Source organism: Artemia franciscana, chromosome 15 (assembly GCF_032884065.1).
Source record: "Artemia franciscana chromosome 15, ASM3288406v1, whole genome shotgun sequence".
NCBI classification, from domain to species: domain Eukaryota; kingdom Metazoa; phylum Arthropoda; class Branchiopoda; order Anostraca; family Artemiidae; genus Artemia; species Artemia franciscana.
In genome coordinates, this window is record NC_088877.1 from 8,137,675 (window position 1) to 8,164,855 (window position 27,181).

The 27,181-nt window shown below is 34.7% G+C and overlaps 1 protein-coding gene across 1 annotated transcript; it reads right to left on the bottom strand.

Annotated features, from left to right (window-relative positions):
- On the bottom strand, positions 1 to 27,181 carry LOC136036660 (choline O-acetyltransferase-like). The gene is made up of 4 exons (XM_065718962.1): positions 27,024 to 27,181; positions 24,569 to 24,704; positions 16,257 to 16,454; positions 1 to 917 (listed from the first exon to the last, which is right to left on the bottom strand). The coding sequence occupies exons 1-4, from the start codon at positions 27,179 to 27,181 to the stop codon at positions 690 to 692; spliced, it is 720 nt and encodes a 239-aa protein (XP_065575034.1). The 3' UTR covers positions 1 to 689.

Below are 27,181 nucleotides of genomic sequence, written 5' to 3' on the forward strand. Positions count from 1 at the left end.
AACTCTTTTGATGTATCTATTGGTATCAAAATTCTATAATCAGAGTTTTGGATACTATTTAGCCGGGTCGCTCCTTACTTACATTTCTCTACCACGAACTGTTTGATATACTTTTCAAAGTAACTTCAACCCATACTGGCAGGAGCTTAAGAAATATGATGAAGTTAATTATTTGAGTTCCAGTAATTTATGTATTCGGCATGACATTTTACCAGCTGTTTTCATGCTAGAAAGCATTGATGCTATCTAAGGGAAATAGTGAAGGAAATTCATCCAATTTTTGTTGTTCATTATTTCTAACATCTACCCGAGAGCTATCATACTCCTTGCAACAAAGCGTCTTAAATTTGTTCATTTTTGTTCAAAATTATATATGACAATAAATCGTTCGATTTTCTTCACTTAGATTAGGAATTATTGACTCAAAAGAAGACTTTTTCGTACGGACTCCACTAAGGCACGTATTTGAAAAGGTGGGGGGCATCAAAGTTAAACCTTCTGAACTACCGATTTGTTATTATGTTGTTTTTTTTTCAAGAGATTTTGGTATGGTTCCACGTAGTTTGCTATAGTTTTTTCTTCAAATTTACGTCTCATATAGATTCTTCCTAGAATTAAATTCCTGCATAGATAGTAATCTTATCCCAATATGTAGCCTACTTGACTCTAGGATTGGCATGGCTGTATAATCACACTAAACTAGTTCTATTTGTAAAGTTTTGGGACAAAAGAAGCTGTTGAACACGATTCAGACTCTCGTCTAAGCTCTTTGCAAATGTTTTAGAGCTAGCACTTTCAAAAGATTTGAAAGACGAAATACAAAATTTAAAACTCTCCCTTTGGATGTTATATGAAACCCCATGTCCTTCAGGAACAACCGGGCCATATCCCATTACAGAGTTCAGTCTTGTCGTTATCTGAAAAATAAAAACGTTTTAGTGTTACCAGCACTGTATCTAATATTTAGCGTTAAAGGCTCAGGAGCATTAGATTTAGAGGCTGGTGACTCTTTTCCGCCTAATATACACCTCCAAGCATCAATTCTTCCGTTATACATAGCAGCAAACCAAGCCCCACGTGTAGCAGACTTTTGAGACACCAAACCTAATTGTGCAACAAATGGCACATTTTTGCCACGTGTAACAGCAAGGAATCCAGCGCATGGGGTGAACTACATTTGAAAGCACACATCGCATATATCAAACAATAATCTGCTGTTTATACGATTTTATTTAGCTCCATTAAAAAAAATAAAAAATTAGCTAGACTCAAATTTTCAAAAATTTTACTTTCAAACCTTCCATCTTGATAAAATAAAATCTTAAAACTGAAATTTTCCATGATTAATAATAGAAGCGCGAGGCAGTCACGACATATTTTGTGATTTTATGATTTGGAATGTTGAGATGCTATTTGAGAGGTGTGTAGTAGAAGTGAATGATGGAAGAAATACGTTTTTGGTAATTGTAGTATATCGGCCAGCATCATCTAGTCTTCAAGAGTTTTTAAGACAGTATAAGTCATTGCTAGATGCTATCAGCCAACAACACCATTCATTTTATGTAATTGGAGATTTTAATGTTGATTTAATGTGTCATAATGCTATGACATCTAATAAGGGATTGGCATTTTGAACATTTAATTGTTGCATGGTTTGTTACCTACTTGCTAACTACCGTCAAGTGTGATAACCATGCAACTCTTATTGATAACATTTTCATATCACAAAATTGCTTTGATACCCATATTATTTCAAATGATACGTCTGATCATTGTGTTGTTGTTTCTGACTTCTCTGGATTAGGAATGGAGCGTGAAAAGAGACCAAACAAAGGTTATAAGAGGGTAATTAACCAGAAAAAAATAGATGAGATGAAAATAAAAATAAGAGATATAGACTGGAGTGATCTGTTAGATATTGAAGACCCAAATCAGTCAATTGTTTTATTTTGTAGTAAGTTTAACCAAATATTTGACCAAGTATGTCCTTTGGTATTAAAAAAAAGTCAGGATTTACCTCGTAAGCCATGGGTTTCTCAAAGCTTGTTCAATAGTATAAAAATAATAAACTAGATTATATAAGGTGAAGATGCAGTATCGAAATGAAATTAGTATAGAAAACCTTAAAAAATATAAAAATCGGTTAACTTTTGTTCTCAGAGAGGCAGAAGCAAAATATTATCAAAAGACATTTTGGGAATGCGATTCACCACGTAAAACATGGAAAATAATAAATGAAAGAATAAATAATGTCAAAACAAGAAATATTCTAACCCATATTACAACTAATGAAGAAGTTAAAATAATAGATGAGAGAGTAATGACAGAAGCATTTGCTAACCATTTTAGGAAAATTGGAGGTGATCTGGTGGATCAAATTTCTGCTGGGACACATAATCATAGAAAATATATTCCAAATAAATTACATAAGACTATTTTTGTGTACCCTATCCAGTACTTGGAATGTCAACAAGCTGTTACTAGTTTGAAAAACAGATTTTCGATAGGATCTGACGGTATGTTGACTTCCCTGTTTAAAGAATTAGCTGAAGTACTTAGTCAGCCGCTTTTATTTATTTTTATTTCTTGCATGAAAATTTTTTTTTTTCCAGTTTGTCTTGAAGTAGCTAAGGTTTTACTTTTGTTCAAAAAAGGCGATTAAGATATTCCAAACAATTACAGGCCTATTACTATTTTATCACCTATTTCTAAAGTTTTTAAAAAAATAATTAAGAGTAGATTTACTTCATTTCTGGTAAAGAATAATTTTTTTCTCCCAATCAGTTTGGTATCTTGCGTGGTAGGTCAACAGAGCAAGCAGTAGCTGCTTTATATAATCTCTTATCAGATGCTATGGATGATAGTTATCTGGCGGCAACTATTTTTTTTTACATTAAAAAAGCTTTTGATACAATAGAACATGCAATTCTTTTTGATAAGTTGGAAAATGTTGGAATTCATGGAATAGCTCTTGATTTTTTGAGATCTTATTTATTAGAAATAAGTTTTACAGTCCAAGTTGGTGAGGAATCATCTCATATTTTTCCTTTAGAAAATATAGGGGTTCCACAAGGGTCTGTATTGGGGCCGTTACTTTTTTTCATATACATAAATGACCTTCCAAAATGCATGCCTTCGGACGATGAATTACCAATATTTTTGGCAGATGCCACAGCAATTAGTTTGAAGGCTGGCAACGAGGAGGACCTACGAACGGCCCTCGAAACTGTTGCTTTTAATGTAAATTCTTGGTTTCATGCTAACCGACTAATACCTAACCTAGAGAAATCGGAATTTGTGGTTTTTGGGAGAAATTTGAGAGCAGTGAAGCGTGTGTCATTTAAAACTATTAGTATTGGAACGTCCTCCATAAAAAGAGGGGATGTATTTAGATATTTAGGTATCTACATTGACTCAATTCTGTCTCTTAATTCTGTCTCAATTCTGTCAATCCTGTTTCCTTACCAAATAATGAGAAAATTATATTTTTCATTAGTGGAATGCTATTTTCAATATTGCCTGACCGTTTGGATGTTGACGTTCCCTTCACATTTACGAAGACTCCAAATTGTCCAAAACAAGGCAATAAGAATCCCAAACCTTTTTCTAACACACCCTAGGAAGACAAAAGAATTACCTGAAACTAAAAACATCTTTTTATCTTTCATCTTTAACATCATTTACAACAAATTTTTCACCTTAATATTGGCATATGGTTTTTAGAAATCCAATGTAGAGATAATTTTTTCAATAACATGAAACTCTTGGTTGAAAATAAACATAGCCATTTATCAGGTTAGGTTAGGTTTATTTCTTTTTCCTTTTATTAAAAATGAGAGATCAAGACTAAGTTTAAGATATCAACTTCCTGAGATTGCCAATAAATATAAACTACTTGATTTAATAAGTGAGTCACCATCACTCTATAAATATAAAAAGAAATTTAAAGGGATAGTTCTTTTTGCCTATGGTAGCGGGGACTGAACTTAAACTGATTTATTTATAAATTAGTTTATAAGTGACATCAGTGTCTCCATAAGTCTTTTTTTCAGCTTCTCCTCTCTCTATCTTTGTCTCTTTCTATGTACTCCATGTGAGTTATTGAGGTGTAATTCCTTCTCCTTTTTTCTCTCTCTCTTGTTAAAGGAGAAAAAAATGAGTTGCCTCCCTGTCTCCTTTGCATAAGATTTATGTATATCCTTTTTTGTTTAATAAAGTCAATTCAAGTCATAGAAACACTAGTACTGCTATTCCTACTATCTCACTGCATCACCAAACCACTTCTGGTCAATACAGCCACGTACGTTCCTTCTCCACCCCTGTATACTTAGAGCTTCACAGTCTATCCCCCTTCCAGAGGTGGATTACCATACTTAAGTTGTATAATCCTCGGAATTTCTTAGAAATACTAGTACTGCTGTTCCTGCATACTCGCATACTTAGTACTACGGTATTAATGCAGTACCGAGCCACTTCTGGTCAATACAGCCACTCACGTTATTTCTCTATCCCTCTCTACTTATAGCTTCACTCTGGATCCCCCTTCCAGATTTAGATTACCAAACTTAAATTGAATAATCCTCAGAATTTCATAGAAATATAATTACTGCTATTCCGAATATCTCACTGCAGTATCAAGCCACTACTGGTCAATACAGCCGCGCTCGTTCCTTCTCCACCCCTGACTACTTAGAACTTCACTGCCTATCCCCTTTCAGAGGTGGATTACCATGCTTACGTTGCATATTCCTTACAATTGTATAGAAATACTTGTAATATCTCACCATATTACCAAGCTGCTTCTGGTCAATACAGCCGCGTATGTTCCTTCTCTACCCATATCTACCTAGTGCTTTATTCTTTATCTATATCCTAGAGGTAGATACCCATTTTTACGTTGAATATTCTCAGAATTTTTGTAGAAATACTTTTACAGCTACTCCTACTAGCTCACTGCTGCTTCTGATCAATACAGCCACGCACGTTCCTTCTCCACTCCTATATACTTAGAGCTTTCACTCTTTATCCCCCTCCCCTCTATGGAGTCCTTTTTTCCTACAAATCCTCCAATACAACCTCTTCCCGCCCATTTAGGGACGGCCCTCTTTTCGTTTGTTCTCACATGGATGAATTGGTGACACCAAGCAGAACTTCAAAGAGTGGATCAAATTTTGGAAAATGTTGGGAGGGGGAAATCTTGAAGTGATTGCAACTATGTTCTTTTTTTTCCGAAAAAATTACTGGAAAAGTCTATTTTCAATTAAAACACAAAAATTAATTTATATCTAGCAGAAGGGGACAAAAATATAGGGAGGAGGAATGCTCCTAGATATGTTAAAAACTACATTACAAACAAAACTTATCATAGGCAACGCAATAGCGTTGCTTAAGTAAAGAACGATGATGGCACAACATTGTTCTTTTTTGTCGTTTTCTTTTTTCCTTTTTTTTTGGTTTGTTTAATCCAGGGCACTTCGTATCAAAGGAGTTGTTGCAGAAACTTCAAAAAGGAGTCATTGAATCAAAAATTGAAAGGGCTAGTGCCCTTTTTAATAGTCAAAAGTGAGTTGAGGACAACTACCCCCATCCCACACCTACCATTTCCCCAAGCACATCCAATCAAAATTTTGGGATAGTCATTTAGTTCAGCGTGGTTGAAAGTTTCGGAAATTATGTCTTTGAGGATAAAAACCCCCCACAGCCCTCAGGGCAAGAGTTTGTAAGTTATGCCCAAGGGGTATTTGTGGTTTTCATTGAATGCATTGTCGTATAAACTTCAAAAACAACTCATTCAATTGGAAATTGTGAGGGCTAGTGCCCTTTTTAATAGTCGAAATCGATTGGACGGAAAATGCCACCGACGACCACCATTTCCTCCAAACATTTCCAATCAAATTTTTGATATAGCCATTTTGTTCAATATAGATGAAAAATCCACAAATTATGTCTTTGAGGATGACAACCCAAACAGCCCTCAGGGCTGGGATTGTAAGTTATTCCCTTGGGGCCTTTAAGGTTTTTACAGAAAGCGTGGTCATATAAACTTCACAAGGTGCTCATTGGATGGATAATCAGAAGCTCTGGTGCCCTTTTGAGGAGTCAAAGTGATTCGAGGACAGTTACCCCCTTCGTCTCCCACAAACACACGTCGTACTGTCCCAAAATGTATCTAATTGAAATTTTAATAGCTATTTCATTCAAAATTGTCCAAATGCCATATAAAAATACTTTTAGGGTTGAAAAAAATCCCCAGAGCCTGGGGGAGAGGGTTGTTAATGATGACTGGGAGAATTTAAGATTTTTATTGATAGGATGATTGCATAAACTTTAAAGGAGGCTTATTTGATTCAAAACTAGAAGTTCTAATTCCCCTTTAAGAGTCAGATGTGATAGAGGGCAGTCAGCCCTCTCCCTCTCCCGACTACCCTTCTTCATTAAACAAATGTGATTAAAATTTTAAGATAGAGATTGTGCTCAAATAGTCTAAAGAATACATAACATTCCCTTTATGATTGACATAACCCCACAGTGCCCTAGGGATAAGGTTTTAAATCATGTCTTGGGGGCATATAAGCTTTTTTGAAATGAGTTGTCGTATAAACTTCAGATAGGGCTCATTTGATTTGAAATTGGAAGTTATAGGGCCCTTTTCAAGAATCAAAAGGATTTGAGAGCAGCTATCCCCCCTCCCTCTCCACGCTCATCATTTCCCGTAAAACCTATCAAAATTTGGAGATAACAACTTTGTTCATCGTAGCTGAAGAATCCGTAAATTATGCCTGTGAGGAAGACAATCTCCTACAGCTCTAAGAGCAAGGGTTTTAAGTAAGGCCCTGGGGCCATATAAGGGTCTTTTAAAAAGGGTGGTAGAATATGCTTTAGAGGGGCTCATTGGAATGGTAATCAGATGTTATAGTGCCCTTTTTCAAAGTCAAAAGTTATCAAAATGCAGATCTCCCCCCCCCCCCATACACACACACAAACATGTCCTGTTTTCACGAGATGGATCCAATGAAATTTTGAAACAGTTGTCTTATTCAAAATAGCCCAATGATAACAAGGCTTATAAGGTTGATACAAAACATCAGAGTCTGAGGGCAAGGGTTGTAAGTTATGTTCCTTGGGAATTTAAGGTTCTTGCGGAAGGGATGGTTGTATAAGCTTTAGAGGAAGATGGCTCATTTGGCTGAGATTGAAAGTTCTAGTGCCTGTTTAAGAATCAATAATGTTGGAGGTCAACTAGCCCCCCCCCCTCCCAAATACTCCTCATTTCACCAACCATATCTCATTGAGATTATGCAATGGCAATTTTATTTCAAATATTCCAAAGAACATATAAAAATGCCTCAAGGTTTGGCACAACCCCCCATAACCCTGGGACAAGCGGAATAGTTATGTCCTGGGGGCATATAAGGTTCTTATGGAATGTATGTAAAAGTATTCATGTTTGACTTCTACTTTCCCAAAATACAAAGGGTATTAAGGTGGGTCTTTCAGTGAAAGTTAAGAGTAGTGTTGAACTAAATCATAACATGTTATGTGTATATGGGTTGTTAAGAGGGTATACTCATTTGGAATTTCTAGGAAATATTAAGGGAGATGATTGATTTACCAAAGAGGCAATATTTGCACGCTACTACTAGTACAGCTACTGCTGCTTCTACTGCTACCGCGGGTACTATTGCTACTACCACTACAACTACTACTTCTGTACCGGGAACTAATAAGGCTAAGGATAGTGAAAAAATATCTAAGGAAATGTTGAGGGGAAAGTTAAACTAAATCAGTGCATACTGTGCGTAGACAAATTACTGAAACGGGTGTATCAGCAGTGTTTTTGGATCGGCTTACCAAATGAAGAGGAAACTTCAGGAACATCATGAGTGGGATGTTCAGTTGACCAAAAAGCAAAATGTACCTGCTACTACTGCTATTAATGCTGCTGCTATTATTGTTACCACTAATAATTATAGACTATTACTGCCACTACTGTTCCCACTACTACTATGATGCTAGTTGAATTAAGGCTACGAGCATGAAGGTCAAAATTTGACAGAATATGGAGGGGGAATTTGACCCAAATTTAAACACACTATGTGCATGCACATTGTCAAAAGGGTATATTTCAAGAAGTTATTTGGGTATCAAGCTGGAACATTCGGAGAATACTTAAAGAGGAAGATCAATTAACGACAAGGTAATATATGAACACCACTACTAACACTTAACCTGTCAAGGTGAAACTTCCGAGACATCATGAAAGCGATGTTCAACTGACCAAAACGCAATATACACATGCTACCACCACTATTAATACTGCTGCTACTACGACTACTACTAATGCAACACTAACACTGCAACTAATTCTGCTATGACCAAAACTACTGTGATAATAGTGCTTTTAAGGCTAGGTCTATGAGGGTAGAATTTAAGAGAATTTTATTGATGACTGGTGAATATCAGTAACCATTCAATATTCAGTGCGATAACACCTTTTTTGGACTTATTGAAAGGTTTTTTGTTGTTGTTTTTTTATACAAGAATACGCATTGAAAAAGTGTAAGTTGGGTTAGTGTAAACCCTGTCTGACTGGTTTTATCAAGTCTTTAGACATTTCACTGTGACTGTTATTAATTACCAGAATGTATTGGAACAGGTAGCTTTGCTAGCATTCTAGCCTTGCTATTATGTGTTGCCAAGTACTTATGAGGAGGAAAAAGAGATGAAAAAATCGGTTATTAATGTCAAGACAATTGTTTATTAAGGAGGAGAATGGGCAAATTAAGGGCTGATTGTTCATGAGTTAAGCTGTTCGCAGTAGATCAATTAACACCCCATAAAGCAAATTGCATGTTCCGCACCATATGGGTAAAAAAGAAGCTTTCTAGGTGAGCGTATTCTTTTGATTATTTATTTAAATTTATTGGACAGGTTCATTAGGAATTGCAAAAAAAAACGAAAGAAGCAGCAAGAGCTTCACAGTTCTAAGTATTCAAATGTCTCGGGAGGCATATCGGTTGAAAAATTATCAATAAGATCGTTAGCTGACAGCATAGCTATATCTTTCACAACATTGAAGGACAATTCAACTGCTTTACAAGGTCTAGTGGTTACTATGAAAGCAGTAGAAAATTGATTAACGGAAGTGGAAAAATCAGTTACGGATTCAAATAAGGAAATATCTGAATTAAAGCCGTGAGTTTCTGCCGTAGAAGGTGAAGTGTAAAATTTGAAGTTGCAAATTTCAATTTTGGCTAATGAAATATGAAGTTAAGAACAAAGTTGTCTACAGTTAATCAAAACCTCCAACGAGTAGAAAGTAAAGAAACGTGTAAGAATGTGATATTAGGAAACGTTTCGGCGAGTGACGCAGAATCAGCAAAAGTGGTGTTCGAAAAGGTCGTCAAAGATGGATTGGACTATGAATATAATTGCGATTTTTCAGTTTTGGGATATGGAAAAGAAAAAAAATATATACCAAAGTTGAGATGCATAACACAGAGACTCGACTGGCATTGCTGAAAAACACTAGAAAATTCAATAGAAAAGTTGTTATGAACTTTTCTAATATTTATTTGACAGATGATATGCCACTTTCTGTTAGAGAGACCTGTCACATATTACTGGCTTTTAGAAGGAAAATTGTGGACTGCCAAATCTGTGAATTGGACGTTTGGATTTCAGTTAGATTTAGTGATTAGTGAAATATCTTGTGAAAAATGAAGTTGGTTGTTTTGTTTGCATCATTATTTTGGTTATTTTTCTCTATTTATTTATTTTAGTGCTATTAGATGTGATATTTAGTGTTTGTTAAATTGTTTCTTAAGTGTGAGTTTCGAATGAATAAATGTTTATTTTTCTTTTTTCTTTGTTTCTCTTCTGGTTATAACTTAATTTATTTGCTTTGTACTATTTAACTAGGTTAGGTGCTGCTAAAAGGGAATGGTGATTGTTTTTTTTTGTGTTTTTTTTTATCAAGTTATGAGAGTTGAGAGCCTGTATTTAATTGTGACTGGTATTCGCCCTCTTCGACACCACAGACCATTTAGTTCTTTATTAGATAGTGGCTAGAGAACTTGCTATTCCCCTTGGGGCTCATGGCATAGTTGATTTTGACAATCAGAGGGTAAACTCTTATGATTATTTAATGAAAGTTTTAGTAGAAATTTGGATTTTATTGTTCCGGCTTCTGAACCCCCTGAAGGTACTAAAATTTTATTTCATTATCATTTTAATGATCTTAGGTGTCAACATGGTGGATCACATGATCTTAGGATTGTCCATTTGCATTGCCGAGGCCTTAACACAACTTTTGATTTTTTAGTTAATTTAGCTAATCTTGATTTATTCCATGTTCTAGCTTTAACGGAGACTTGGCTGGATGATCATAACTCTGCTCTTCTGGACATAACGGGTTACATTTTGCTTACAGGGAATTGAGAGCTACGTCAATACGGGGGGTCTCGCAGCCTATGTACGTCAAGATCTGCACGTGAAAATCCGTGATGATCTGCGCAAATATAATGAATATGGTGTGTGAAACACTAGTTCTAGATGCTAGATTAAATAATGTTGATTATATTTAGTCATTGTGAACAGGTCTCCCTCTAGCTCTATTAAAGAATTCTTTGAGAATTTACATGAAAAGCTGGTGAATGTGCAATCTAGTAATAAACCTTGTTTCATTCTTGGTGATTTAAAATCAACATGTTAGATATCGAGTCTTCGGTGGGTTCTCAGCTTTTAAATCTATGTATGTCTAAAGAATGTCAAAAGGTTTAGTACGTACGATTAACATTCCGACTAGAGTTTCTAGGACTTCTGCAACGCTTTTGGACAATATATTTTCAAATGTACCTTTTAGATCTCCAGGAGTTGCTGTAAATGTTGAATCTGACCACTTTGTTGTTTATGCTGAATTTAAGGTATTTACTTATAAGCGACTAAATTCTGACTTGAGCAAAAGATATGTGGTCTTAGATAAAAATGCCCTTGTAAAAATAATTAATAATTTAGTTCAAGTTGATTGGATGTCCCTGATTGGAGAGGAAAATGATGCAAATAGTATCTTGTGTTGAAGGGGATGTTGAAAAAAAGGTGCTATGTGCATACTGCTAATAATACTACTATTGCTACTACACATGCCAAGAGTATTAAAGTGAAGCTCTCGTGGAAAAATTTAGCTGTATACTGAACTAAATCAAAACAAACTATGATCATGTAGATTTTCAATAGTGTGACAAACCAATATCACAATAACAGCTTATATTATTAAGTTAGACTTTTCAGGGTAAGTTGTGGCAGATTTTGAACTAGCCAGAAGACACTATGTGTATACAACTGTATCTCTAGGGCTATTGCCTAGGTCAATCCCCCACACTTATGCAATTTGCTCATTATGTTTTTAAAAACTAAAGGTTGCTTAAGATTAAATAAGAGACACTGTGTGTATGCTTACTGCCAATAAGATATATCAGCAGCATCCCAAGAATGACTGAGGATATTATGTTCAAACTTTCAGGGCTACTTCTATTACTGCTTCTGCTCTTAAAATTTAAATAAATTAAAGGAGTATGAGTGTACCCAAGCTGGCAAAGAGCAACATTCAGAGACGGATGGCTCATTTGGTTCTAATTGGAAGTTCTAGTGCCCTTTTAAAAATTAATAGTGATGAAGCTCAACTACCCCCTCCCCCTCTCAACTACCCTTCTTTTCACCAACCGCATCTGATTGAGATTATGCGATGGCAACTTTGTTTCAAATAGTCCAAAAAACATACAACAATGCTCTAGGATTGGCACAACCCCCCCAAGAACCCTGGGAAAAGGGCAATAGTTATTCCCTGGAGGCATATAAAGTTTTGTGGAATGCATGTAAAGGAGTGCATATTGGACTTCTACTTTCCCAAAACACGAAGGGCATTAAGGTGAGTCTTTAAAGGAATGTTGAGAGGAGTGTTGAACTAAATTATAACATGTTATGTGTATATAGGTTGTCAAAAGGGCTTAACTCAGGAAAAACTGAGTATATTAATTTGGAATTATCAGGAAATGATAAGGGAGATGATTAATTTGCCAAAAAGGCAATATTTGTCCGCTGCTACTACTACAACTATTGCTGCATCTACTGCTACCAAAAACACTATTACTACTACCACTACTACAACTACAACTAATACTTCTGTAAGGAGAACTAATAAGGCTGAGGATATTGAAAGAATATCTAAGGCAATGTTTAGGGGAAAATTGAACTAAATCAATACAGGCTATGTGTATACAAATTGCTGATACGGTTGTATTAGCAGTATTTTTGGAATGGCTTATCATATCAAGAGTATATAATATCAAGAGTATTCAGTTGACCAAAAGGCAAAATGTACCTGCTACTACTGCTATTAATGCTACTGCTACTATTGTTCCTACTAATAATTATGCACTTTTACAGCTACTGCTATTTTTACTACTACCACTACTATTATGATACCGGTTGAATTACGGCTACACGTATAAAGGTGAAAATGTGACAGAATAGGGGGAATTGAGGGGGAATTTGAATTAAATCAAAACACACTAAGCACTTGCAGATTCTCAAAAGAATTGACTTGGTTATTAAGTTGAAACTTTCGGAGAATACTTAAGGGGGAAGATCAATTAACAGAAATAGTAATATATGCATATCACTACTAACACTTAACCTGTCAAGGTGAAACTTCACGGATATCATGAAAGCGATGTTCAACTGACCAAAAAGCATTATGTGGATGCTACTACAGTTATTAATACTGCTGCAACTACTGCCACTGCTAATGCAACACCAACACTGCAACTACTTCTACTATCACCGAAACTACTGTGATAATAGTAATATTAAGGCTAGGTCTATGGAAGTAAAATTTAAAGGAATATTAATGGCAAATTCGAACTAACAAAAGCCAAAATAAAGGATCTTCAGAATTGATTTGTGCATTGAGTTGGAACTCTCAGAGAATACTTAAAAGGGAATATCAATAGACCAAAAAGATAAAAGCGCACACTACTAATAATATTACTGCTACTGCAGCATTTAATAGCACTACTACTACTATTACTATTACTCCAACTACTACATCTATCGCAACTACTTGTAAGATTAAGAGCATTAAGACGAAAATTTCAAGAAGTATATTAATACAGGTTATCAAAAGAGCAAATCGACAAAATCATAGCAACGGCTGATTATATTAAGTTGAGTAACTATACAACCGCTGTTACTACTATGAAGTAATACCTAAGGGTATGAAGGTGAAATTTTCAGAGAATGTTTCTAAAAATTTCTATTGTACGGATGCAAATCTGTCTTACTTATCCAGGTTGTCAAAAGGGTATATCAGTATTATCTTAGGAATAGGCTCCTGTGTGGAAGTAAAACATAAAGCACTGGATGTGGGGGATGCTGAACTAAAGAAAAAACAATCTTTGTATCATATTACTGCTGCTCCTACTCCTACTGCTGCCACTAAAGCTATGAGTACTACTATTAATTTTACTCCAGCTCCTACTGCTATAGCTACTGCTGCTACTACAACTACTAATAATAGACATATGGGTATCAAGGCAAATATATTTGGCAACACTGTAACTGTACTGACATAAATCGAAACACACTATGCTCACATAGGTTGTCGAGTAGAGCGTATCTATAATGCTCCAGGACCGATTGGTATTAAGTTAAAAATTTCATCCGGTGTTGAAGGGGATGTTGAAAAAAGGTACTATGTGCATACTGCTACTAATGCTACTAACTATTACACAAGGTGAGGGTATTAAGGTGAAGTTTTCAAGGAACATTCAGGCGGATGCCGAACTAAATCAAAACGAAGTATGATCATGTAGATTATCAACAGTATGACAAAGTAATATATCAATAACAGCTTATATTATTATGTTAGGCCTTTCAGGGTAAATTATGACAGATTTTAAACTAGCCAGAAGACATTGTGTGTATACTTTTGATACCGAACTAAATCAAAACGAAGTTATAGCTGAACAGTCTTATAACTGTATCTCTAGGGCTATTGCGTAGGTCAGCTCTGTACAGTAATGCAATATGCCCATTATGTTTAAGAACTAAATTTTGCCTGTTTATGCCCATTAATTTTGCCTGATTATGTTTAAGAACTAAATTTTGCCTTCATACTAAATCAAAAAGCACCTGAGTACGCTGACTGCCAATAAGACATATTAGCAGTATCCCAAGAATGACTAAGGGTAATATGTTCAAACTTTCAGGGCTATTTCTATTACAACTTCTGCTCTTAAAATTTAACTATATCAAAAGTGGGTGAGTGTATCCAAGCTTTCAAAGATTATAGATAATTTCTTTTTGCGAATGGTATGAAGTTTTATTTTTCAGGTCAACTAGAGAAGGAATATAACTAAATTAAACGCTAGTATTTGTATCCAGATTCTTAAAAGGGTGTATGTTGTTAAAAAATTTTGAAAATTTTTCTCCAGTATACAACTAGCAGGCAAAACTATAAATTCTTAAAGAACACCGAAAGCTTTGAACTATTATTTTCTTTTTCCCTGAAAAGACTAATGTCAATTTAAAATAAACAGAAATTGATTTAAAAACTTTTTCCACTAAATAAGTGTTTCATAGAAAATTAAAGAACTCCATTAAACCAAATATTAAAATCAAATAATCTATCAAGCGTAAAACTACAATGAATCAGCATCGATAAATAAATGAAACCCAAAACGAACAGAAATTACAATAAATAACAGATTGAGACTCAAAACGAGCAGAAATTAACATGAGTAGGACTCAAAACCCTTATGCCTACCCAAAGCTAGAACATAATTTGCACTTTAATGAAAAAAATACCATGTTTTCACTTTTTAACTTTAATAAATCAGATATTATTAACATTTTAAGGAATAAATATCAGCATATGCGTATTAAGCTGATAATACACATTCATTTGAATTTTTGCAGTAAAGTACAAGTTAAGTTCTTGCCTTAAGACGGCATAGGGGTTCTCTTTTCATATAATGTCAAATATTTTTCACTCTACTGTCAAAACAATACAGAACAAATGTGAAAAATTTTAAGACTGTGTAGACAAGCCAAATTGTTTTATTTGATCCGTTTGTCCATTGTCGCAAGCTTTTAAAATATAGTGCGAAACATTGTAGGAATATAATAACAAGAAAAATGACACAAAAATACCTGTTTTGCAATTTCCGCCATTCAGTTGCTATCCCCCATTCATAGTGAAAACACCTAAACTCGTTTAACCAGTGTTATAATTTGTTTGTGTCATATCGGATGCAGGAAATTGATTTGGATTAGCCTGCTGCAAACCTCTTTGGATAATATTTGGCGCTATTTGAAGCTGGGGGGTCGTAAAAAAGCCCCCTTGCGTGTAAGTCTTTGTCTCATGTTCATTAGAGTTACTAATTAGTAGTTTACGATGTCATCTTGGAAAATCGGAGATGTTGCGGTTACTAAGTTTCAGGGTTATCCCTTGTGGCCATTTAAAATTATTGGTGAAGTCAAACAAGCGTCAGGTCCAGCAAAATTCGCCGTTTTCTGCTATGGGTCGCATGATTTTCAAACATTCTCTACCCAAAGCCTCCACGACGTCAAATTAAAAAGAACAGAGGCACTGCAAAAAACTACTAACTAGGCCAAGCTCGCTTTCTATGAAATGGACAATGATCCAGATATCTACAAGCCATACTTGGAAAAATATGGTACTAAGCGCAAGGGCACTGTTCCTAACAGCACCGATCAACCAGGACACCTTTCGAAAAATCCTCTGTCAAATCTAAGTCCGGATATAGGCAACCAATCTTCTGACCTGAGCATCAGACTAACTCAGACCCAACAAGAATTGGAAGCTGTAAAAGCGAATCTCAGAGAAGAAATCTCACGCAAAGTTTTAAAAGAGAATAAATCTCAAGCTTTTAAAATATAGTGCGAAACATTGTAAGAATATTAAAACGAGAAAAATGACACAAAAATACCTGTTTTGCAATTTCTAGCTAATATTAACAAATAATTAATACTATTTGACTAATTAACTTAACTAACTTAATAATTAACTTAAATTTACTTTACCTTAATTAACTAACTTTAATTAACTTAATATTAACTAATATTAATAAGCGATATGTTGGTCGATCACCTTTTAACACCTAATTAGTTAGCACTTCTTTCTAATACTATCAGAAATTACTTTTCACCTTATTTTTTATGAAATGGAAGCCTACCTGGGACGTAGACAGACAGAAATGGTTTGCTTTCTTAAAAGCAGGGGAATCAAAAAGTGATAATTTGATTCCCAGCTCTTTTGCTGCTTCTTTTATTCCCATCAGGTGTATGTCAATACCCCTACCAAGGATGTTGTCAGTCATTATTTTAGTTTGAGCATTGACTGCTCTTTTAAACTTGGAAAGCCTTTCTTCATTCTAGAAATAAAAATGACAAAAGTAAATAAATAAGCTATTGATTAAACCTTGATGATAGCTTTGAAACACACCATAAATAATGTATTTTAAAACACATTTCTTAAAAAAAATCAGGAGAGATTTGCCTTTTAAGACCCAATCAATACTTTAGGTAGGGTCTTCATGCCTAGGATAAAAAAAAACTTCATTTCCCTGTGAAACTTTTGAGCTTTGACCTATTTCAAATAAAATTTATAAATATAACACATATCTAGAGTTCTGAATGCTAATAAGGCTTTAGATAGTCTATGCTACTATATATTATATTGCATAATCACTTTCTTGCAATGTTGAACAGTTAATAAAAAAATGGTTTTAGCTCAAGACTGAACTTTCTATTTTTTTGTGTCCTTGTATTTAAAATCTAAAAATATTTTGGGTACGAAAACATCTTTGTCTTTAGAATATAAAGTCAAATATTCAGATTTGACTAGGAAAAATAGATTTTATTTGAGAAAGGCAAAAATATATACATCATATACAGAGTAATGCAAAGCGTAATAATTTTAGTAGTCTCAAGTATTCACGGCATACCTTAAAGGTTCAATCGGAATTTTGGAAATCAACAAGTCAATTAACTAAACTATACAGCTATATTTGTTTCTCTAATATTTATTTGGCTAATCTAAATATATAATAAATGACTTTAGATTGCGGCATATCCTCTTGCAAGAGTCCTCTGTAAAAGGCTACATATTCAGAAACAAAAAAAAAGCTGGATACTGAAAAAATAAGTACATGATCTGAATTTAAAAACTCAAAACTTGCAACAAATAACTGCAAAGCCATTTTTTGAAGCTAGAAAAATGCGTTTAGTTTAACTGTAGCGGCTGAAGACAACAGCAAAGGTTTTATCCCGCTAAGCAAATAATAGCGATCTTTGGAAATCTCTATCTAGTTTATATGAAAAGAATAAGCACCTAATTAAATAGGGCATCTAGAAATATATAATTGATAAATAAAAATAATCTCCTTTTTATTGTGAAAATTAAATAAAAAAAACAAGTTTTTTTTAAATGAAATTAAGGAGTAACATTAAAACTTAAAACAAACAGAAATTATTCCATATATGAAAAGGGCTTTTCTTCTTCAACGCCTTGCTCTTGACGCTAAAGTTAGACTCTTTCTCTTAACTCCACCTCTTAAAACAGTAAAAAACTTTAGCGTAAAGAGCGGGGCGTTGAAGAGAAAAAGCCCCTTTCATATACGGAATAATTTCTGTTCGTTTTAAGTTTTAATGTCGCTCCTTACTTTCATTTAAAAAAACTTATTTTTTTTGTTTAATTTATGGACGTTTTTTAATTAATGCATGTTTAGAGCTTGGCTCTCCGAACATAAATAATTAAAATGAAATTTGCATATTATTTGGGGGGGGGGTAAATGACTTTCTCATAGTTTTAATTACAAGATTTCAAGAAAAAGGAGCGAGGGAGGAAGCCTAGTTGCCCTCCAATTTTTTGATTACTTAAAAAGGCAACTAGAACTTTTAATTTTTTATAAACATTTTCATTAGTAAAATATATACGTAATTTACGAATTAATTTACGTAACGAACTTCTATATTCGTATGTTTTTATTGCGTATATGAGGGGTTCACCCTCGTCGATACCTCGCTCTTTACACTAAAGCTTAAATTTTGTCCCAACTCCATAATAATGACCCTCGAATCACAAAGGCCGTAGAATAAATATTTGAAATAACTAAAAATACTTTCGCGTAAAGAGCGAGGTATTAGGAGGAGATAAACCCCTCATGTGTATAATAATTTCTGCTCGGTTTAAGTTTTAATGCTGCTCCTCACTTTCAGTAGAAAAAACACTTTTCACATTTATTTTTTCATTGTTTTTTTTTTAAATAATGATAGAAAATCCTACGCCCCCTTCATTGAAAGTCTCTTCCCCCTTGAGAAATTTTTCCATGGAAGATCCTCCCACGTAGCCCCCCCCCCACCTCAACTCCCTCCGCCAAAAAACCAAAAAAATCCCCCTGAAAACGTCCGTACACTTCCCAGTAACCATTATTATATGTAAACACAGGTCAAAGTTTGTAACTTGCAACCCCTCCCACGGGGACTGCGGGGGAGTAAGTTGTCCCCAAAGACACCATTATTAAGCTTTTCGACTATGGTGAATACAATGGCTATCTCAGAATTGTGATCCGGTGACTTTGGGGAAAAAATGAGCGTGGGAGGGGGCCTAGGTGCCCTCCAATTTTTGGGTCACTTAAAAAGGGCACTAGAACATTTGATTTCCGTTAGAATGAGCCCTCTCGCGACATTCTAGGACCACTGGGTCCTAGAATGACCCAGATGACCCACAAAAAAACAAACAAATAAACACGCATCCGTGATTTGTCTTCTGGCAAAAAATGCAAAATTCCACATTTTTGTAGATAGGAGCTTGAAACTTCTACAATAAGGTTCTCTGATACACTGAACCTGATGGTGTGATTTTCGTTGAGATTGTATGACTTTTAGGGGGTGTTTTCCCCTATTTAAAAAAAAGGCAAATATTCTCAGGCTCATAACTTTTGATAGGTAAGTCTAATATTGATGAAAGTTATATATTTAAAATCAACATTAAAATACAATTTTTTTTTATGTAACTATTGGTATCAAAATTCCATTTTTTAGAGTTTCGGTTACTATTGAGCCGGGTCGCTCCTTACTACAGTTCGTTGCCATGAACTGTTTGATTTCAAATATGTAAATTTCATTAACATTCATCTTATCCATTAAAGAGAACTGAGCCTGAAAAAATTTGCCTGATATTCAAAAAAGTGTACAACCCTTAAAAGTCACGGAATCTTAATGAAAACCAAACAAGAACATTCAGGGTGTCTAAAACACTACCGTTCAGGTTGCAAGCTCTTATCTACAAGATATGGAATTTTGTATTTTTTGCCAGTAGAAAGATCATATATGCGTGTTTATCTGCTGTTTTTTGCTTGTTTAATTTTCTAGGGGTGATCGCATCAACACATTGGTCTTAGAACATCGTGAGAGAGCTCACTCGAACCGAAAATAAAGGTAATAATGCCCTATCTACGTGACCAAAGAGATTGTGGGGGCAACTCAGCCCCCTCGCCCGCACCTTTTTCGCAAAATTGCCAGGGTCAAAATTTTGAGATAACCATTTCGTTCATCATAGTTGAAAAACACAATTACTTTGCCTTTGGATATAGTACACCCCCCCCCTCACAGCCCCAGGGGAAATATCTTTAAGTTATAAAATTTTCAGTATTTATTTATTATAATTTATAGTATTTATTATTAGGAAATTTGCACATATTTCTGAGTGTTGGGGGACAAATTTTCTACTCGAGGTTTTTCCACGGGGGAATTTTCCATGGGGAGGGAAGTTTCTAGGGGGTGAACTTGTTAGGGGAAATTATACACCGGGAGATTTATCCAAAATTCCTGTTCAAAAATCCTTTCTATATTTCTTACTTTCTCTTTTCTGCCTCATTTTTACTCGTGGAGTTGCTAAGGGCAATTACCCGGGGTTTCACTGGGATTGAATTGCCTAAAAGATATTTCCATGGGGAGGGGAAACTCTCCTTGGAGGTAGGGCTAGATTTACTGGCACTATTTAAAACACGATGAGAAATTAAATAAAAAAAACAAGATTTTTAACTGAAGTGAAGATTAATATTAAAGCTTTAAACGAGCAAAAAGTAATACGTATAGGATGGGGGTTTCACCCTCCTCAGCACCTCGTTCTTTACGGCAAAATTTGAATTCTGCCCCAATTCTTTAAGAGCGACTCCTGAAACACAAGGTTCGTTTAATTAAAACAATAAGAAGCTTTTTTGAAAGTACTTAAAAAACTTTGACGTAGAGAACAAGGTGTTGTGGAGAAGGCAACACCCTTCATATACGTAATAATATCAGTTCGTTCCAAGTTTTAATGCTGTCTTTACTTTCAGTTGAAATAAAAAATTGTTTTTTTATTGAAGAACAACCAGGAGCAGTAGCCTGCTAAGCCAAAAAAAATGCAAGAGCGCCATTTGCGCTCTGCTGAAAATTTTTTTTATATATAATACCGTGTTTTAATTTTCTTAAAACATCAACAACTATAAAAATTATATCTTTTATCGTCTTTATTATCTTTTAATTTTTAAAATTATATTTTAATTTAATTTAATTAATTTAATTAATTAATTAATTAATTTATTTATTAATTAATTAATTATTTAATTAATTTAATTTTAATTTTAATTTAAATATTATAATTTTAAAAATTATATAAAAAATATAGGTGAACCAATTTCTTAAAATAAGAGTACTGCTACCTGTCCCGTTCCCTCCTTATAAAAACCTGCAAACGGTTTGACCGTCATATGTATTCCTTTGTAAAATGTTTCGGACTCTGTGGTTTTTATTCACTAAAGCATCAATAATAACAACAACAAAAGAAAGAAATGAAAATAGTAACCAAGATTACTAAAAGAAAAACAATGAAAGTAGACTGACTGTTTAATTTATAATGAGGTTCGTTGCTTGAAGGTGTCCGTAATTTTTGATTTAATAAAGTTATAAAAGGGAAAATTTTTACATTATACTTTGTTTTCAGTGAAGTCTTAATCTAAACCTCGGGTTGAGGTAAAACGTGTTGAGGTAAAACTTGATCTAAAACTTGTGGTATGAAGAACTAATTTTTGGATAAAACCCTGTTTTAAATTGTGAGTGATTTCCCAGAGGACACTTATTTGAAGATTTTTGTTTATAATCGGATTACCTTTTGTTTGATTATTTTGACCGCTGTCAATTCCCCTGGGAACAATTAATTTAGCTAATCGTTGCCGATTGAAAGTTGCCAATAGAAGATTTTTTTTGTTAGATTTTATAGAATGAGCAAAATTAATAGAATCAAATTGGATCAAATTTCAACCTTTTCTTAAGGTGTATCGACAGTACAGCGTGGATCACTTGGGAGCAAGCAGAAGAGAAGAGAGAACAATGCAGAGCCAGCAGGTTGTATGGTCTCCAGTCTTGAACTTTGTTTACCATGCCTGGCCTGTGGGGAATGTTCATGCCGATATTGGGGAAACTTGTGTGGACTTTTTTAGTATATGCGTTAATAGAAGCAAATGAAAAAATGTGGAATTTTGCAAACAGCACAAATTGCTCAAGTGACCAAAAAAAACTACAAATAACTATATAGACATGCTTAAAAATTTTGAATAGTGCGATGAAAAGCAAATATTAGAAACCACGGTAGTAGTATCCCGTCCAGGGTTTTCAGCATATAAATAGCCGCTACTCTTTTTTCTTCTTCTATTGATTTTAGATGATGAAGAAGTTTACTGGCGATTTTTCTTCAATTGAATTTCTTCTTCGGCGAACACTTTCTACGTTATAATCTATTTGACGCACGGAGAATTACATGTCACGCTTAATAAAATGATTAAATGATTCACGTGTTTTCCTATGACAACAATAATTGACATGCGCGGGAAGAACCAATTACTAGAAATTGGTTATGTTTGAAGTGCACCTTTTTGTTAACTTATGCTTTAGAAGGTATTATCAAATAATATTTGGGTGTTGTTCTTTGCTTATTTTCTATTAATAGAGTCTTATACAATATTTTAGCTCTAATGTGCTATAAGAGACGTAATAAGTGCGTCACAAACATTATAAAATCATGAAACCAGAGAAAAAGCAGTTAAAAAAAACAGATGAGAAAAACTGATACAGAATAAAATATAATATGATATGAAAGAACCAAGAATTAAAGAACGGTGGGAAACCTAGCAACCAATTCCAAGGGGAGAATTGTTATTAGAGGTAAATATCAGCAATATTAAGAGATATTTCTAATGGGTTTTAGTGAAAATGCCCCGTTTCTTTGATCCAAGACTATGCATATTCACGCCACCATGACAATATGTGGCTGGCCCACTTTAACAAGAAATTTCAGTGGGAGGATTGTTATTAGAGGCAAATTTAAGCCATATTTATAGGTATTTTTTGTGAGGTCATAATGAAAATGCATTGTTTCAATCGCTCTATTGGATGCACCTGCAACAATAAAGAGACATATTTTTGTATTCAGTTATTTCTTAGAGGTTTTAGTGAAAATGCAACGTTTCTTTGAGCCAAGACCACCGCGACAGTATGTGGCAGGCCCACCCTAGAAAGCGATTTCTGGAGGAAGGGTGGTTATTAGAGAAAAATGTAAGCTATATGAAAAGTTCTTTCCAAGAGGTCCTAATGAAAATGGATCGTTTCAATTGCTCTATTAGACGCACCTGTAACAAAAAAGAGACACATTTTTGAATTCGGTTATTTTTGAGAGGTTTTAATGAAAATGCCGCGTTTTCTGTGCCAAGAATATGCATATTCATGCCACCGTGACAATATATGGCTAGCCCACTCTAGCAAGCGATTCAAGGGCGGTTGTTATTAAAGATAAATTTAATCCATATTAAGAGATATTTCTTAGAGGTTTCAATGAAAATGTATCATGTCTATCGCTCTTTTAGACGCACCTGCTAGGAAAAGAGATTTATTTTTGCATTCGGTTATTTCTGGGAGACCTTAATAAAGATGTCACGTTTCTTTGAAACATGACCCACCCTAACAAGTCATTTCACTGGGTGTTTATTATTAATTGTGAATTTAAGCCATATTGAGAGATATTTCTGAGAGGTCTTAATCAAATTGCCTCGTTTGCTTTGACTGGGTATTAGTTTTTAGACCCCCCACCTCCAAAAAATCTTTTAACGCCTCCCACCTTAACTTTAAGCTTTAGAACATGCTAGTCAAAGCAATTCATGTCACCTTGGTGAACTATGAGTAGCACACGCTTCAATCTTAATGAATTGGGACAAAAAGTTAAACTTTAGCATAAGAAGTTGGGGATTGAGGAGAAGACAGCCCCCCCCCCCCCATATATTCTGCTGAATACTTCTTGTTTCTTTTAAGTTTTAACGTCGCTCTTTCTAAATGTTAGGAGGGCTACTACCTCTTAAACCAAAATCTTCTAAGTCAGGATTTTGATTGCCTTTATTGAGGGGAGTTCTGTTTTTAATAAGTAACTTTTAATAAGTAACTTTAAAATTGAAACATATTGCATATTCATTGTCTGGCTGGCAAATGTTTTTGTCTGGATGAATTTAGGATGAAACATTGAAGCGTGTAGTTTGAGAAATGAGGGAAAGAAACCTTTCCTCTCGTTGCGGAAACAATAATTTGGTCTGAACAACAGAAACCATGATTTAGAGAGTAGGGTTTGAGGGGCCAGTAGCCTTCATCACACTTGGTTAGTCCTCAATGTGCTGTTAAAAATGAATGGGAGTTTACATGTAAAAAGGTTTTTTTTAATTAAAGCAAAGAGTAACATCAAAATTTAAAACAAATAGAAAATTATTTCTTGCCCTTGGCATTACAAACTTTACTTAAAAGTTTTAATTTTTGTCCCTCGCCCTAAATGCTTTAAGAATGACAGTTTAAGCACAACGGTAATTGGGATGGACCAAAAAGAATTATTGGTAATATTAAAAAAATAAGAAACTAAAGAGCTGATCGATATTAAAAGGCTTTAAAAAGACAATCTCGGATTAAAAATTTAAAAAGACAATCGGTTGTATATTTGTTGCCCTAATAAATATTCCAATGTTGCTTTATAAAGCTTTATCGTAAAGAGAGAGGGTCTAAGGAGGGGGCATTCCCCTTCCATTTGGAGTCAGTTTTTGCTTACAATCCAAAGGGCTTGTTATTTCTTAGTTATTATATAGGATTTATGGAACCTATTATTCACAATTGTAACTCGTACTAAAATGTCCTTAGCTTAAAGACCTGCCCCTATACTAAGACATACATGAAAAAAACAATTAAATCCATCTTAAATAATCAAAGATCGTTCAAAGTCTAATTATTATGCTATCAGTTACTGTAAGAAAAAATAATATTTCAGACTTTGCAGTGGGCTCTAAGGCAACGCAAGCTCTGCAGTATTGTTTCAGCCCAGATAAACGGACAAAAGCTAAATAAATTTTAAACTGGTGAACGAATGATACAGCAACGTTGATTTTCTCTGTTCATGCCATGCAGTAACATTAAGGCTTACCAACGCTCCCTCGCTGGTCATAGCTTTCACCCATTCTAAAGCCTCTGGAGTGGCCGCCCGAATACAATCTACACGGCCTTTCCGGAAGCGTCTTGTGGAGGCACTTTCATAAGTTGCCCCTAGACAGCCATATATCCTAAAACGTTATAATATTTCACACCTTTTTACATAGACATTAGCGATAGAAAACGAAGGACTACAAACAAGAGGGCCAACCAAAAATAAACTTGAAAGAAAAGTAGATGAAAAGGCTCCAATCCATATAAAAAGAAATAGCAGGGCCCTTCCAAAAATCGTTTAAAATGCAAAATAGGAACAGCAAAAATTTATCAAAACATTTGGGCTGTCAAATATATTGCCATAAATAGCTTCGAAAATTATGCAAAGTAAGCTTATTAGTAAAATAAAATTTCAAAGTGTGACAGAATCCCAAAATGTTCCTTTATTTTTAACAATACTAGCACAAACCTTCACAGAATTTCCACTGTAATGAATACACTTTAGGGCTCTTTGTACAATTAAATAAAAAATAACAAGTTTTTCAACTGCAACTAAGGAGCGACATTACAACTTAAAACGAACAGAAATTATTCCGTATATGAGAGGGGTTGTCACCTCCTCAACGCCTCGCTCTATACGCTAAAGTTTGGCTATTTCTCACAACTGTACTTTTTAAAACAATAAGAAACTTTAGCTTAAAGAGCGAGGCGTTGTATAGGGGATTACCCTTCTCATATACGGAATAGTTTCTGTTCGTTTTAAGTTGTAATGTCGCTCCTTAGTTGCAGTTAAAAAAACTTGTTATTTTTTAATTAACTTCTGAATGTTTTTAGTTAATGCATGTTTTAATTTTGGCTCGCCACACATGAATAATTAAAACGAAATTAGCATTTTAATTTCTTTTGTTTAAATGGCTTTCTCATAGTTTTGGTCGGACGATTTTGATAAAAAAAAGGGATGGGAGAGGAGGCCTAGTTATAATCCAATTTCTGGTTACTGAAAAAGGCAACTAGATTTTTATTTTTTTACGAACGTTTTTGTTAGTAATAAATATACGTAACTTACAAATTAACCTATTTAACGAAATTCTATATTTGTATGTTTTTATTACGTAAATGAGGGGGCTCTCCCCCTCGTCAATACCTCGCTCTTTACATTAAAGCTTCAATCTGGTCCCAATTCTTTAAGAATGACCCCTGATTCACAAAGGCCGTAGAATAAATAGTTTCAATTACTAAAAATACTTAAGCGTAAAGAGTGATGTGTGGTGAAGGAGAGGAACCCCTTATATACGTAATAATTTCTGCTCGTTTTAGGTTTTAATGCTGCTCCTTACTTCCACCTGAAAAAACTTCTTTTTTATTTATTTTCTCATTTTTTTAAATAATGCTAGAAAATCCTGCGGCCCCTTCATGGAAATTTTCTTCCCTCACGATAAATTCCTCCAGGAAATATCCTCCCATGTAACACCTCCCCCCAACCCTCTTCAATGTGAAAGAGTTCCCCTGAAAAAGTCTGTACACGTCCCAATAACCATTACTATATGTAAACAATGATCAAAGTTTGTAACTTGCAGCTCCTCCCCTGGGGACTGTGGGGTACTACGTCGTCCCGAAAGACATAATTATTAGGTTTTTCGACTATGCTAAACAAAATGACTATCTCCAAATTTTGATCCAGTGACTTTGGGAAAAATATGAGCGTGGGAGGGGGCCTACATGCCCTCCAATTTTTTTGATCACTTCAAAAGGGCACTAGAACTTATAATTTCCGTTAGAACGAGCCCTCTCATGACATTCTAGGACCACTTGGTCGATACGATCATCCCAGGGGAAAAGAAAAAAAAAACAAACAAATAACAACCCATCCGTGATCTGTCTTCTGGGAAAAAATACAAAATTCCACATTTTTGTAGATAGGAGCTTGAAACATCTACATGGGGTTCTCTGATAAGTTGAATCTGTTGGTGTGATTTTTGTTAAGATTTTTCGACTTTTAGAGTGCATTTTCCCCTATTTTCTAAAATAAGGCAAATTTTCTCAATTTTCTCGTAATTTTGACAGGTAAAATTAAACTTGATGAAACTTACATATTTAGAATTAGCGTAAAAAATGCGACCCGGTTAGGGTAGAATCTGAATGGAGAGTGTCTTTTCAGAAAAATGTATGCCGTCCGAGGGTGGGTTATTGCCTATAAAAAAGAAAAGTGTAACAACCAACCTTCCCTCTACTCAAACCTTACTACCCTGGCTTTTTTTTCAAGGAGAGAGTATTTGACTTTACCTTCTTAGAAAATTATTTGCAGGGCTCTTTTTTGTACATATTTAACTTTATCTGAATCTTCCCTGGAAAGCCAGGGTGCCGTAGACAAGCATATTGGAGATGAAGGTGGACCAACGAAGCTTAAATCCTTACTTACTTGTACTTGTGGCGGGATTCAGGCGTTTCCACCTCGCCCGGCATCCAGGATCCTTGTGACCTCTTTCGACCAGGATTCACGATCTGCTGCTAATTGCTCTGCGAACTGGAGCCACTGGGCCGACCATCTATGTCCAAATTTCTTAAAGCCACCAATGGGATCCAGTTCAGACTTGATCAGGATCCACCAGTTCAT

Excerpts from the sequence above, each read along its gene's own strand:
- LOC136036660 (XM_065718962.1), bottom strand. The coding sequence starts at position 27,181 with ATGAACTGGTGGATCCTGATCAAGTCTGAACTGGATCCCATTGGTGGC. Across the intron at positions 16,455-24,568 it reads TGACCAGCGAGGGAGCGTTG|AATGAAGAAAGGCTTTCCAA; the intron begins GTAAGCCTTAAT and ends TTTTATTTCTAG. Across the intron at positions 918-16,256 it reads TCTGTCTGTCTACGTCCCAG|ATAACGACAAGACTGAACTC; the intron begins GTAGGCTTCCAT and ends TTTATTTTTCAG.